The sequence below is a fragment of the Eulemur rufifrons genome, chromosome 27, assembly GCF_041146395.1.
Source record: "Eulemur rufifrons isolate Redbay chromosome 27, OSU_ERuf_1, whole genome shotgun sequence".
NCBI lineage: Eukaryota > Metazoa > Chordata > Mammalia > Primates > Lemuridae > Eulemur > Eulemur rufifrons.
Genome location: NC_091009.1, coordinates 26,728,093 through 26,743,937, shown reverse-complemented (window position 1 = coordinate 26,743,937; position 15,845 = coordinate 26,728,093). Strand labels below are relative to the sequence as shown.

Genomic DNA, 15,845 nt, shown 5'->3' with positions numbered 1-15,845 from the left:
TTCTGAAAACAAGTGCGACTTAAATAAACATATGATCAGGAGTAGATGTTAATGTGGACAAATGAAACATAGATTGTTTTGATCAACGAATGGCAGAATTTTTTGCTGAGAGCCAGATAACAAATAATGTCAACTCTGTGGGCCATTCAATCCCTATTGCGTTGCATCTGTCCGGGTCTGTTTTTGCAGTGGAAAAGTGGCTCTGGACAACACATGCATGAATATGTGGCTATATTCCAATAAAACTGCATTTATAAATTACAGGCTACAGGACACTCTTGGCGTGGGAGCTTAGTTTGCCAATCTCTCATTAGATGAAGGGATTGTGAACATTATTTTTCTTTAAATTGCTGTCATTATTCAAAGCCAGAGAAATTTTTAAAATAAAAAGACAAATTGGTAAAATGATAATAATAGTTGAAAACTTCAGATTGGGCAAAGAAGTGTATAAAAAAGTAAGTTGTTGAAGAATAAGGCTGTTCTGATCCATGTGTGTTCAACATTGTACCTTTTATAAAAGTTACAAAAACCATTTATAAAAGTTGATATTATATCACTCCACAGAGTTTGTCCTTGACAAATTTGTACATAGGAAAAATCAAAATGTCTATATTCTCTCATCACAATATATCAAAATTAGGAATTGATAAAAGAATAAATTTAAAAATTTAGTTTTAGAAGACAGAGTACCTTGGATCTTGATCAAAAAGGAAATTAAAACAGCCATTGCAGATTACCTGCAGAATAACAATTGCTGATGATTGATTATTGAGTACATGTGCCAAAAGCACTCTTCTAAGTATTTTGCATGCATTAACTTACTTAATCTTTAAAATAACCCTTTGAAGTAGATATTATGCATAACCCTCATTTTACAGAAGAGAAAACCTGAGACAGATTTAACTAATTTAAGTAATTTGCCCAAATTCATATGACGGAGGTTGAGGTTAGAATTTGAATATTGCCAATCTGTCTCAGCAGCCTGTAATGGGTCATCCCACCTCATTTAGCTTCTTAATTATGAATGCTGAAACACACATTACTGATAAAAATGTCTGGGTGCTGATGCCAAAACTATCCTTAGAGAAATTTTCAATGCTTTTGTGACTTGACAAGAAAAAATGTCAAATAAATGAACACAACATTTTGCTTATGAATTTTTCAATGATTAAAAACATAGCCGGGCGTGGTGGCTCACGCCTGTAATCCTAGCACTCTGGGAGGCTGAGGCGGGTGGATCACTGGAGCTCAGGGGTTCGAGACCAGCCTGAGCAAGGCGAGACCCCGTCTCTACTAAAATTAGAAAGAAATTATCTGGCCAACTAAAAGTATATATAGAAAAAATTAGCCGGGCATGGTGGCTCATGCCTGTAGTCCCAGCTACCCAGCTACTCGGGAGGCTGAGGCAGGAGGATTGCTTAAGTCCAGGAGTTTGAGGTTGCTGTGAGCTAGGCTGATGCCACGGCACTCACTCTAGCCTGGGCAACAGAGCGAGACTCTGTCTCAAAAAAAAAAAAGAAAACATATATATATATGAAGACTGCTGCACTAAGGAATTAATAAAGAAATTAATGAATAAAAAAGGAAATAATAGAAATAATAAATAAATTGAAGAGCAAGTTCTTCAAAGAGACCAATTAAAATGAACAGAACTGAGTCAATTATACCTTCACAAAATAACAAATCTACAAATACACATGAATGATAATGAAGATATAACCATAGATATTGAAGAGATTCAATACTTTATAAAAATATTATTATATATTTTCTATCCTAATAAAATTGAAAACATTCATGAAATGTACCATTTCATAGAAAAAATACAATTTACTAAGATGTACTTAAAAATAGGCAAAACACCTTGATAAACCCGTATCTGTTTGAGTCCCTATTTTCAATTCTTTTCAGTATATGCCCAGGAGTGGAATTGCTGGGTCCTACGGTAATCCTATGTTTAACATTTTGAGGAATTGCTAAACCGTTTTCCACAGCTACTGCACCATTTTACGTTACTACCAGCAACGCCCAAGGGTTCCAATTTCTCTACATCCTCACCAGCACTTTTTATTTTCTGCTTTTGTTTTTAAATTATTATTATACCATCCTGATAGGCATTCAGTGGGTTTGATTTGCATTTCCCTAGTGACTGATGATGTTGAACATCTTGTGCTTATTGCCCATTCATTTATCTTCTTTGGAGAAGTATCTAATCAAGTCCTTTGCCCATCTTTTAATTGGGTTGTTTATTTCATTGTCATTGAGTTGCAGCAGTTCTTTATATAGCTGAATAGTAAACCTTTGTCAGGTATATGATTTCAAATGTTTTCTACCATTCCGTGGCTTGTCTTCTCACTCTCTTGGTAGTGTCTTTTGACTGCAGGAGACTTTAGTTCCTCACTACATGGGCTTCTCCAAAGGACAGCTGGCTTCTCCCAGAAGGAGCAATCTGAAAGAAAGAGGAAGACATGCATATATATTTCACTCTGCCACTCTAGCTTAGCCACAGTGAGCATATTAAGAGCAACCTCTATTAGATCAAAAGTCAGAGGACACCCAACTTTTAAATGTATGATAGGATACATGCAGAGGGAAAGACACGTAATGGAGGGATTATCATGTTCTTCCCTTATCCCAGTGGTTCTCAACGTGTTTGTTTGCATCAATTTTTAAAATTAAGGTTTTTTTTGGAATACTTGAAAATATCTGACAACATAGCTAATGCTAAACAGGTTAGCAATAAGTAAAATTCAACCACTACCTAAACATGAAAGTGCCTCACTGTGTCTCCAAAACATTCACTGTCATTGCCATCCTCACATGGTTCCCTCCAGTTTCATGTCACTGTTTTGGGAAGAGCTGGTATATCAGTTAGGATTAGATTCAGCTATAAAAGGGGAAAAAAAAACACAACAGGATCTTAAACATAGATAGTAGTTTACTTCTGTCTTAGGTTAAAAACTCTGAAGGGAGGCAGCCCAGGGCTCATACATATGGTGACTCCATAATTCATAGAAACCCAGGTTCCTTCTATTTTGCTACTCTGACCTCCTCAAAATGAGAGTCCATATCATCTCATGGTCCAAACTCCAGATAGCAAAGAGGTAGAGTGGAAGAAGGGAATGCGAACCCCTTTAAAGACATTTACCAGAAGTTGCACAAGACACTCACTCCACTTACATTCCTCTGGCCACAAGTCAGCGTAGCTCTACCTGGCTGTAAGTGAAGGTGAGAAATGAAGCTTTCATTACAGATGGCCAATGGCCCAGTTAAAAATAGAAGGTTCCATTACTAATGAAGGAGAGGAAAGTGGATACTGGGGATGACACCAGTGGCCTCTGCTACAAACGGTTGCTTTCCTGATCACATATCTTACATGATCAAGAGGAAGGTTCTTCACTCTTCTAGGAACTGCCTCATTGCTATATGACAATGCATTATGCCCCGTAACTTTCGCTTGATCACTTTTAGCCCTTCTGTACACTAGAACACATGAATAGCTTAGCTCAGCATTCTCTGTGACATTTCTCATGGTAACATTATAGATACCTAATAAAAAAATAAATGATAATGAAATGTTCCAAGTTGTGTGGCCTCCTCTGAATAGTTTTATTGCAAAATGAGTATCCTTCTTTTCATTTTATATTTAAAGTGTGAAGATGTTTCGCTGTCTCCTCTGGCTTTCATGTACTGACTCTTCATGGTAAAGGCATCATTCTTTCCTCCATGCAACAGATACTTTTTGAGCACCCCATGCTTGCAAGTCTTTAAGCTATATATTGTAGAGTGTTAGGTATTTCAATAAGACATCTTCCCTACCAGTCAAGGAGCTTGTCTCCTGGATGAAGTACGCGTGGAGAAAATAACTCTGTGAGGTTTCTTAAAGACCAAAATCATGATTTTGGAATCTCCCATGATGAATAAGAGAAATAGCTCGTTCAGTTGTGAGGGACTAGGAATACAGGTGAATTGAAGAGGTAAAACATTTAAACTTGTCCCTTAAAATACAGGAATATTTAGCAGCTAGAGACGGGGTTTCTTTCTTCCGAGGTCTGCCATGTTGCAATCTGTCCTGTAATTTGTAACGTCTACTTGCCATTATTTTCTAAATGGTGACTTAAATGGGAAATATTAATATGTGTAGAGCATAATCATTTTTCATTCTTTGCTTTAGGTATCGACTCATTGGTTCCCCATCTACTGTTTGTGTCCTCTCAGGCAGTAATGTCACGTGGGATAAGGAGGCACCTATTTGTGAGAGTGAGTTGAAATATTTTTCTCCATAAATCCCTCTGTTTGATCCTGACTTGCTCCTGAAGTTACAAAAAGAAATCTAGTCCTTCCCGCACAAAGCAATCTCTCAGATATTTGCAAATAGGAATGAGGTCCTTCATGGTCTTCCTATCTTTTCTTTATCTTAAAAGGTGATTTATCTGAACTGTGAACTTGAACTCAGGTAAAATAGCCCTACTTTCCTACTTTGATAATAAACTCCTTCCAGTATAAAGATCATTCTCCTTAGTGAATAAATTTTGAAGATCTGAGACAAAATTAGATCTATCTTTGTCAACTCTTACTATCACATTACAATTCTAAGAAGTGAGCTATTCCCGTTCTTATTACTCTGACTCTGAATGATGAAAGGAGATTTTCTCATAATCCTTGCAATTTCCCCAAGCCTCTGGCCATTTTGAGTTCTAATATTCCTTCAAATTCTTTCAGGCTCATGCTCTTAGTTGTATTTGTATTGTAATTGATTAGCTGACCCTCCATCTTTCCCATGTGATATTTTGAAATGAACCTCCACAATTTTGAGAACATGAAAGTAAGACTAATTGCAATCTGGCAAAATCTTAAGGTTGTAAAGAAATTAGCATCACACACAAGAGTCTATGGCAGCAAAAGTGGGCGCAAACTTCTGGAAGGCTAATGACCAACATATACAAAAGCCTGAAAGCAAATACACTTCGACCCTGCAATTCCATTTCCCGGAATTTATCTCCCCAACCCCAAAATCATGGTCTAAAGATACTAATGCAACAATACCTATGATAGTGAAAAATGTTAAACAACCTAAATGTTCAGCATGTTTGAAAATATCTAGTAGAAGAAATAAGGTTTGTTTAAAATGGCTATGATAAGGTTTTAAGAAAGGTAACAAAGTGTAACATGAGAAATCAAAGATTGAGATGCCTACTCCAAGTGGAAATAGATAGTATATCTATACATTTACATGCCTGGATGTTATTCAGCCACCAAATATGATATTATAGAAAATATATCCATATCCATCCACGCATATGCATGTACACACATATGGCTCTTAAAAGATACACATTAAATTAAGAATAGTTGTCTTTCATATTTTTCTTTTTTTCCCCATATTTTATAAATTTCCAAACATTTCCAAACTTAAAATAAAAGACTTTTGGAGATTCAAAGAAATGAATGAGAAACTATACAAGGTGCCTCCTTTGCCTGCCAAGAATTTAAAGTTCTATGAAAAAATTCAAATCACTAAAGAATTATCAGTTTACTATAAAAATTTTCTAGGCCTGGCAACTTTTTTAGGGGGCTATCTTCCACAAAACATGTTTCCATTTCTATAACTATAGGTCAATAATCATTTGATTGAGTCAATTGGTTATATGTGTGTCTAGTCACTTATACCAATATTTTCAACATTAGTATCTTAGGATAGAACATAGTATACATCCATCATTTTATTACCCCTGAATCTATTATTATTTCATTTTTCATGCTTTATCTTTTATTTCCTTTTCTCTCTTTTTCTTGATAAGTAATACCAGAAGTAGGATATTTAACCTGCAAAGATATTATTTAATAACCAACAGAATAAAGTATTCCAGCAGTAAATACTGATACTTTATGATAAAGTCGCATGAATTTTCCACTTAAAATCACAAATATGTAAACCTTAATAATACAGGGATATTTTACATGAAATATTTATTATGAGCAGAAACCATATCATGCACACTTAAATTTCAACTATGTAAAAACATGTCTGATTATTAGCAAATATGAGAAGAAAATAACAGTGTTGTAATTAGTTATAGTTTAGGAAATTATTTGACTTTGTGTATTTGTGATTTAAACTTATAGTAAAATAATTCATAGTTATAAAAATAACCGGCTGTTTTTACCACATTCTCCCTTTTTTCAGGTATATCCTGTGAGCCACCTCCAGCCATATCCAATGGCGACTTCTATAGCAACAATAGAACATTTTTTCACAATGGAGCAGTGGTAACTTACCGGTGTCACACTGGGCCAGGTGGGGAAAAGCTGTTTGACCTCGTGGGAGAACAGTCAATACACTGCACCACCAGAAATAATCAAGTTGGTCTTTGGAGCAGCCCTCCTCCTCGGTGTGTTTCTGTTAATAAATGTACAGTGCCAGAAGTTGAAAATGGAATTAGAGTACCTGGAAACAGGAGTTTATTTTCTCTCAATGAGATTGTGAGATTTAGATGTCAGCCCGGCTTTGTCATGCAAGGGTGGGACACCGTGCAGTGCCAGACCAACAACAGATGGGGACCTGAGCTGCCACGCTGCGTCAGGGGTGAGTTAGAGCCATTGAGGTTTTGCCAGGGGGTGAAAGTGGATGTAAGTGATAGGAGTTGTTGAAATTAAGGAAGAAGTGCATGTATGTGCATGGGTGGGGGTGTGTGTGTGTGTGTGTGTGGGCTTTGAAATTGGTATAAACACTCTAAAATTAATACGAGCTCCACTATCTGTTATCTCTGCTAATAATTGTCCAAAAGTATTGGTTTATTCTGTCTCATATATAATACACACATTCTATGTGCATTGTTTAATTTAATATTTGCAACAAATATATGGTGTAGCAACTATTCTCATCTCCATTTTACACTGACAAAACTGAGTCTTAGAGATGTTAAATACCTTTTCCAAGGTCAAAGAGCTAGTAAAAAGCAGAACAAAGCCTGGAATTCAAGAGTCTTTCTGACACCAGAGCCTAATGACAATGTGTAGTGAAATGTATGATGGATAATAATAATGATCATATCTCTATTATTGGAGGGGGGCAGTAGGCAAATGAGCCATGGGACCAAAATGATAGCATCACCTTAAAAAGGCCTTGGACTTCCACTCCTCCACATTGTTACTGAAAAGTTGAAGCTTGGAAAGGGGCAATGCCTTGCTCAAATCCAAACACATTTTTTTTTCATTTTCCTTCAGTTATATTATATACGGTTTGGATTGAGGTGCCGATGCACTCTGATATCCTGAGCACACACCAACTGGGCTGCATATGGACACAGCCAAATTTGGGGTCGAAATATGCTCTAAGCAATAGGTTCTCTCATTTTAAAAGTCTGCAGCTTTTTTTTTCCTTTTAGTGGATTTTGTTCTCAATGGTCTCTCTCGTCTTCCCATGCTGAAATGGCCGGCTCAGCGGCGGAGTGGGAAGAGTCAGGACCGGATAGAGACAGCAGGGAAGCTCTAAAGCAGCCCCTGGGTAACTAAAGGACGAGCAGGGAGGGAAAATGAAGGTGTCATGACTGGCTGCACAGGAGGCCAGGTGAGGGAGTCTGGTAGAGGACGCTCGGGCAAAGGCTGCCTTTCTAGGAAGGGGAGGGGGACAAGCCACCAGTACTTGAAAGCAGGAGGAGCCGCGCTGCCTTGTAGTCTTAGGAGCGTGTTTCAGTAGAAAAAAACCACAAACAAGGTGTTGGCCAGACCTAGATGCTCTGCTCTGCGTCCTTAGTTTCCTCGGCGGTGAAACGTGAGTACTGGAAGCTCGTGTAGCGGCTGCAGCGATGAGATTTAAAACACTGTCTCGCACCCTTTTGCTGGTGCAGCCTCCCACAGGGCCAGAAGGCAGAACTTACGCTGACTACGAATCCATGAATGGGTGCGTGGAAGGTGTTCGTAAAATGCATGGAGAACATCTGAAGAGAATGAACCCAACAGCCCTCCATCACGTAGGATGTCAGTCAGGTGTTTGATTTTACTGATGACCTGGCAGACCTCAGCCGCCTGGTCGACAGCCTGATACCCAAACCCACCAGCCTTGTAACAAAGCTTGGGTTAAAGAGAAGATCTACACAGGCCCAACAGGCCGGGAAATAATCGAGTTGGAAGCATCAGGGGGCTGGGGATGGGCTTGGAACACAGGTGTGGACAGCGTGCTCTAGTGGAGGGTTTGTGTTAGAGTAATCCTGTTTCCATTTGGTTACACTCTAGCCAAGATTGACTATATTAGATGAAATGAGAGGATCTTATTCAATCTGGAACCCCTACTGCCCCCCTTTTTCCTTTTTCTTTATATAAACATTTTTATGATGATGTAGGTGGAAGTTGTTCTTCGTCACTCAGTGTTGGTTCCCGTCCTTCAAACTGTTCATATCTGCTTTATAACATGCACTGTACTAACTCTTCTTCAGGATGGGGTGGGGGGTGGTAACACAGTTATGTCCCCAAGATAAAGTCTTAGTGAAAAATAAATAAATGTTCTTTAGTTATAGTTCCAAAAAAAAAAAACCCCAAAAAGTGAGTACTGCACTACCAGATCTTTTCCTTTAACACCTGCACTCTATAATTATGATTTTCAAGCTCTCTGGCAAGCATAAGGGATAGCAAAAGAAATTTTCCCATAACTAACAAGTACATTGGAACTGTCCTTTCCACAGTGTGTCAGCCACCTCCAGAAATCCCACATGGTGAGCAAAGCCCAAGCAACAAACACGACTTTTTGCCTGGGCAGGAAGTGTTCTACAGCTGTGAGCCCGGCTTTTACCTCACAGGGGCGGCTTTTCTGCGCTGTACACCCCAGGGAGACTGGAGCCCGGAAGCCCCGACATGTGCAGGTGCCTAGACTCTTATCTGGCTTGGCATTTTTAGCTTGTGTCTTTATTCTCCACATGCCACTGTTATTTCCGTTTGTTTTTCTTTTTCTCCAGTGAAATCCTGTGATGACTTCCTGGACCAACTCCCTAATGGCCGGGTGCTAGTTCCACTTAATCTCCAGCTTGGGGCCAAGGTGTCCTTTGTTTGTAATGAAGGGTGAGTGTCATCCAGAATACAGACCAGGGACTCAGTGCTGGAGAGTGACTCTCTTGAGTTCAGGGGCTAATACAAACAGGGGGCTGACCTAATGGAAAAGAAGTACCCAGAGAGATTAACTTCTGGAAGGGTAGTTTTGAAGTAAGGGTAGGGACTCGGTGGCACTTCTACCAGGAGATAAAGAGAAAATGGCACGTATAACTCAATGTCAAGTACAAACATATATACAGTCATTGATCTTGATTTCTCAGTTGGAACTTGAAGTGAATGGGTAAGTAGTTATTTGGAGGCAAAAAAAAAAAAACCCACGTAATTTAATGGAAGTTTTTCTAGAAAAAAATGTTTGATGAATAAGGCCAAAATTTTTTGCCCTATAATGAGTCAGACAAGGATTGTTTCAGGAAACTTAAAACCAATCAGTAGTGGAATTTGTAATAGCAGATGGATAAGTATGTTTTAATCCAATCATTTATCTTCAGTGATGGCTTTGACACTGGGACCATAATAGCTGACGTTACTGTTTCAGGTAGTGTTATTAGTTGTTTGTGTGTATTTGTTACTCTTGGTGGTGTGCAGTATCAGTCTATGCGAGATAACAAGATTGGGAAATCAAGTAGTTATTTCTAATAATTTCCAAGGAATCTTTGGCATCTACAAAGTCCACCACCCAATAACGATTTCCAATTTCAGAACGATTTCAGATTTCAGAAGGACAGCAGGATCCAATAGTGCGAGGCATTTCAGGGTGGCAGAGACTCCTTCCCTCACCCTTCTTTTTGTCCTAGAACATTTGGTTCAGTGTCCTTCTGTGAGCCTCCTTTTGGCCCAACAATTGTAGTAGCAAAGAGCACAATGCCCATTCTCTTTCCAGATGTTCTCTGCTTTGCTCACCAAATCGAGAGCTGTTCTTCCTCATAACCCACTAGCGAGCACATGTGGGATGTCAGAGGCCATCGGCGAGGGATGACCCCTAAAGGGATGGGACTAGTGCACACGGAGAAGTCTGGTTCTGTGGGGGAAGGTTCACTCCCTTCTGTAGGTGATGCTGGGCGATGCCATCTGTATGATTAAGCACATCAGCTCTGATTGCTTTGCTGGTCATAGGCTACTGTGATTCTTTAGAATAATTTGGCCTCTGAGTTAGTTGCTGCCAGCTACTGAATTCAGATCACTAATGAACTGAGACTTTTAGGTGAGCCCGAACCTGAAAACCAAATGCTACTGAGCGAGGAAGGTGCAGTGAGGAAGCTGGGCATCTCTCAGTGAAGAAATGAAAAGCGGGATGGGAATCGCTCGCACATTTGCTACTGCGTTTTGTCTTTAGGTTCCGATTAAAAGGCAGCTCTGCTAGTCACTGTGTCTTGGTTGGAACGGATAGCCTTTGGAGTAGCAGCGTTCCTGTGTGTGAACGTGAGTAGAAAGCACAACTGTGCAGCCTGAGTACATCCCCTTATTTTTTAAATTTTTTTTCTAATGTGTTTTGCCTCATGGAATCACCTGTTGTCTGGATCTTTATTTAACTAAATTACTGATAAGAATATTTCTTTATTGGAAGAATTGCAAGAAAGGTCTTGCAGGTCTTATAGATCAGTGTTTATGTTACTAATTTGTAAATCACTAGTTTAACGACAGTGTTGAATTTTGTGGGGGAGATGTGGGGAGAAAATAGATAAAGGTGCGCCCGATTTTATTTATTCATTTTTTTTTTTTTTTTTTTTTAGTTTTGTCATCAAGGAGTAATCTGTCTTAAGTTCTCATGTCCTTTTATCCCCTCACATATCTATTTAATCAGCTTGTTATTGAGTCTGTAGTATTTACTGATGGGAGGCCTCCCAGGTGCCGGGACTTCCCATGTGTGGGAAGAGCAATGAACAGGAGAGATTTATTGCTGCTTTCACGAAGTTTGTTTTCTAGTTGGGAAGCAGATAATGAACATGAAAATAAATAAGTAAACAAATTTTTTAAAAATTAGAATATATAAATGTTATGTTAAATAGTGATGTGTTACAGAGACAATAAAACAGAGTTATATGATAAATCAATACGGTGCAGGGAGTTGGGGTGGCGAGTCAATATTTGAAATGATGAGATGCCCTAAATTTCCAGACCACTCACTTCATTAAGTAAAACACAGCAAAGAGTCAGAAATTAATAAATAGGCTGGGCACAGTGGCTCATGCCTGTAATCCCCAGCACTTTGAGAGGCCAAAGCAGGAGGGTGGCTTGAGGCTGGGAGTTTGAGACCAGCCTGGGAAACACAGCGAGTCCCTATCTCTGCAAAAAAATTGTTTTTTTAAATTGGCCAGGCGTGGTGGTGCACACGTGTGGTCCTAGCTAGTTGGGTGGCTGAGGTGGGAGGATCGCTTGAGCCCAGGAGTTCAAAGCTGCAGTGAGCTGTGATCACACCACTGCACTCCAGCTTGAGTGACAGAGTGAGACTCTGTCTCTAAAAAACAAAAAAACAAAAACAAAAAAAGAAATTGATACATAGATAAAGGTACATATTTTATATTCCAAGACATTATTGATTTATTCTACTCTGTTTACTAAAGCAAGGCAAGAATATTTTTTAAGTCTCTCTTTCCTGATGATTAGAAAATGTATATTTTAATTTGGATTTTGTTAAAATACCCTACTTTGGATATCCTGTGGTGTGTATAATGATGAAAGTTTATAAGAACATTTAATACATAGGAAAACTCGGGTATCTAACAAACTCAACCTTCCAGAGACACATAAAGCTGAAAATAAATATGTAAGTAAACTTTGGATAAACACAGACAGATAAAATTCAGGCACGAGAACTCAATCATTGTTTGATGGGCTAAGGCTCTTACTTTGTTTATATACACAACTATGATAAACTTCAGTGTCTATTCCTAAATTCACACCCTATTAGAAGCATCAAATTAGTTTTAGGGAGGGAACTTCTCCAAGCAGATGTACTAAAGCAGGAAGAAATGACAGCTGGTTGTTTGGAAAAAAGGAAAAAAAAAAAAAGAAAGAAAGAAAATAAAAGGTCTCTGAAGCCATTTGATCTGGGTCTAAAGATCCCTCTAGTTACCTATATACTTTGATGACACTTTGGGCTATTTGGTATTGGTACTGATGATAATGGTCTTGAGTCACCAAGAAACATTTACATTTGCTAAGGATGGTAATGCATATTTAATAAACTTCACAAAGATTTCCCTGGAACTTAAGGTCTCTGAGGGCTGAAACCTTGTCTTTCTTGAACCCCATTGTCAGCCCAGGACTCTTACTATGCCTGATGTAAAGTAGACAAACAAATGGTTGTTTAAAAAAAATAATTACTTTCCAAATTCATCATAAACTTGGCTACCTGGATGCTCCAGGAGTGATGTCTTTTGAGCTTTTGCAATAAACTATAATTGAGGTCTCACCTCAGTTAATTCCTTCACACACACAAAAAAACCTTACATATTTAAATTCCATCCACGTTAGTTATGTTTTTCTAAAAGAAAAATATTTATTCATGGCACACAGGGCACCATTATTGTGTAGTCATCTTCACTGAAAAGCTAATAGAACTTAAAGTGTTTGTCTTCTTTCTAGAAATCTTTTGTCCAAATCCTCCGGCTATCCTTCATGGGAGACACACAGGCACTCCTCTGGGAGATATTCCCTACGGAAAAGAAATATCCTACATGTGTGACTCCTACCCAGACACAGGGCTGACCTTTGACCTCATCGGGGCAAGCACCATCCGCTGCACAAGTGACAGTCGAGGGAATGGGATTTGGAGCAGCCCCGCCCCTCGCTGTGAGCTTTCTGTTCCTGCCGGTCAGTACCTGCTTCCAAATATCCTAAACAGGGTCAGACTCTCAAGGGAAGAACCTGCATATTTTATAGTGACAATCAGTTTTGCTTGTGAACATGGCTTTGCTATGAAGGTCAGAGACAGAACTACCTCTCACGTGAATGACAGGTGGGTTCTGGAGGTGCCATGCTGTGTCCCAATTGGTGGCATTCTAGTGGCCCTTCCCGTGGGCTGCGGAGTGTGGGGTGGTTAAGGAGAGGACGGCGTGGAGCGTGGAGAGAAGCACTGAGGTCAGATTTTGTAGAGAATATTTTCAAAGCACTGAAAACAAATACCAAAGAAAAGACCCTTTTATGCCATCTCTCCTCCTAGTTGTCTTTGGACTAGCTAGATGGGTCTGCTGGCAGAAACTATGTGCTGATGGCAAAATTTATTAATATTTCAGAATTGATGATGCTATAAAAGTAATTAAAGAAACCCGGGGCCGGGCGTGGTGGCTCACGCCTGTAATCCTAGCACTCTGGGAGGCCGAGGCGGGTGGATCGCTCAAGGTCAGGAGTTCGAGACCAGCTTGAGCAAGAGCGAGACCCCGTCTCTACTAAAAATAGAAAGAAATTATATGGACAACTAAAAATATATATATAGAAAAATTAGCTGGGCATAGTGGCGCATGCCTGTAGTCCCAGCTACTCGGGAGGCTGAGGCAGGAGGATCGCTTGAGCCCAGGAGTTTGAGGTTGCTGTGAGCTAGGCTGACGCCACGGCACTCACTCTAGCCTGGGCAACAAAGTGAGACTCTGTCTCAAAAAATAAATAAATAAATAAAAAAAAGAAAAAAAAAAAAGAAACCCGGATGTAGGTATTTGTACTCTTTTTGTTACTTCCAAGTGTTTTGTTCAAGCCGCTGACTGCATTTGGTTGGCCCTCCGCCTCACCATTAACCAAGGGCACTCAGGATACCACGCAGAAGTGGAGTTTAAGGCTGTGCTTTTAGCCTCTGTAGCTCATTCCTTCTACATATCTGTCTGGCTTTAAATGACAACACCTGACAGTTGTAGGCTCATTTGTGGCTGCGATTGCCCACACAAGTGTCATCCCCTAGTCAGGACAGAAGAGCATTGAGTTGGTAGCTTATAGATCCCTGAGGTGTATCCATCAGATACAGGTTTCAGGTAGAGAATACAGAGGATGGTGTTTAAATGCCAAGAGGTCTAGGTTTAAAGAATCAGTCTTCCACTGATCAGCTGACACTTAGTGGCTCACGACCTACCTGACTCAGGTCTTCATGTGCCTCTACCAGCCCGAGATTTTATTAGATGAGTTAGCATGTTCGTACTTCTGTGTTTAACTTACTGTCTTTTCTTGTGTTTATGTGGGAACTTGCTCCTAGCATGCCCGCAGCCACCCAAGATCCAGAACGGGCATCTCATTGGACAACGTGCATCTCCGTATCTTCCCGGGATGATAGTCAGCTACACTTGTGACCATGGCTACCTGTTGGTGGGAAAGGCCTTCATTTTCTGTACAGACCGGGGAACCTGGAGCCAACTTGATCATTATTGCAAAGGTGTCTCATTTCTTGGTATTTCTTATCCCTGCTGAGTTTCTATGGAAAACGGATGCATGAGGCTAATAAGGCTGAGAGGTCATTCAAAAGATGGTGACTGAATAGGGCCCAGAGGGTAGTGACTCGAGTGTCAGTAGGGGAGGAGAAAGCAGGACAGAAGGCAGAAAGGAGGGTTGCCTCAGGATCCTCAGCTCCACAGAGTAAGTGGGAAGAGTCGATGGAATTGCCAGTAACACGATAGACGTTAGACACCAATTTTAAATGCTTTACTGGCTTTTAACTAATAGCTTTAAAAGACCTCAGAGCATCACAGGTAGTCCTCAGAAATATGCTTAGAAGGTAAATAAGGGACTGAAAGTTTCTTTGTTTAGAGGAATACTGAAGCTTAAAGCGAGGCAGTGTCTCATCCAGCACACATGAGCGAAGAGACCCAGCAGTTAATTCCTGGAATAGTATGAAGCCTCATTACCACCCTCAAAACCAAAGGGAAAAGCATTTATTTCATCTGTTCCTTGGAACAAGTCCCCAAGAGTTATTTCCTTTTATTGTTTGTTGTTTATGGGTTTTTATGTTTGTTTGTTTATTTTTGAAACAGGGTCTTGTTCTGTCTTCTGGGCTAGAGTGTAGTGATGTCATCATTGCTCACTGTGACCTCAAACTCCTGGGCTCAGGCGATCCTCCTGCCTCAGCCTCCCAAGTAGCTGAGACTACAGGCACACGTCACCATGTCCGGCTAATTTTTCTATTTTTTGCAGAGATGGGGTCTCCCTCTTGCTCAGGCTGGTCTCTAATTCCTGGCCCCAAGTGATCCTCCTGCCTTGGCCTCCCAAAGTGCTGGGATTACAGGCATGAGCCACCATGCCCAGCCAAATTATTTTCTTTATTCCAGTCTATGTTTGTAAAAACCCCACCTGATTTTAAAATCTTTCTTGTCCATGTTCTAAAAGCTATAAAATGAGGAATGAAAATAATATTGTATGACTAGGATGGGTTCTGAGGTGTTTACAAAATTTTTTTGTGTTAGTCTCCAAAAGAATCTGATGAGGTGGGATCATTCTTTCTATCTTACCGAGGAGCAAATTAAGCTCAGAGAGATCCAGTAACTAGTCCACGTCACACAGCTTGTGAGCAGTGGTACGAGCTGGACCCCAGCTCAGCTCCTGCTTTGAAACACTGCACTGTATACTTTTTTTAAATGTGGTTCTTTTGACTTTGCAAAACTATAAGTTAAGTGATTTTGCCTTTTGTTTCTTTTTTTGTCTATGCTTTCTTTTTAGAAATACTATACTAAGGGCAGGGAGGGACTTCAGACATGCCTGTGTTTCAAATATTAAGGAGCAGGTCTGGTTGCAGGAGCGTAGGGCCCTCCCTGTCCTCAGAGTCTCAGAATCTTTTCCTCTTTGTAGCCTTCTCATTTTAGAGGTAGGGAAAGTGGGGCCCACCG

At 39.9% G+C, this 15,845-nt stretch overlaps 1 protein-coding gene across 1 annotated transcript in view; it reads left to right on the top strand.

Annotated features, from left to right (window-relative positions):
* LOC138375702 (complement receptor type 1-like) overlaps window positions 1–15,845 on the top strand; it is a 77,780-nt gene that overhangs the window by 41,095 nt on the left and 20,840 nt on the right. Inside the window, exons 20-26 of the mRNA XM_069459495.1 lie at window positions 4,175–4,260; window positions 6,188–6,586; window positions 8,682–8,858; window positions 8,952–9,054; window positions 10,379–10,464; window positions 12,631–12,858; window positions 14,225–14,401. Of these exons, the coding sequence (XP_069315596.1) occupies window positions 4,175–4,260; window positions 6,188–6,586; window positions 8,682–8,858; window positions 8,952–9,054; window positions 10,379–10,464; window positions 12,631–12,858; window positions 14,225–14,401 (1,256 nt within the window). The remainder of the gene's footprint in view (window positions 1–4,174; window positions 4,261–6,187; window positions 6,587–8,681; window positions 8,859–8,951; window positions 9,055–10,378; window positions 10,465–12,630; window positions 12,859–14,224; window positions 14,402–15,845) is intronic.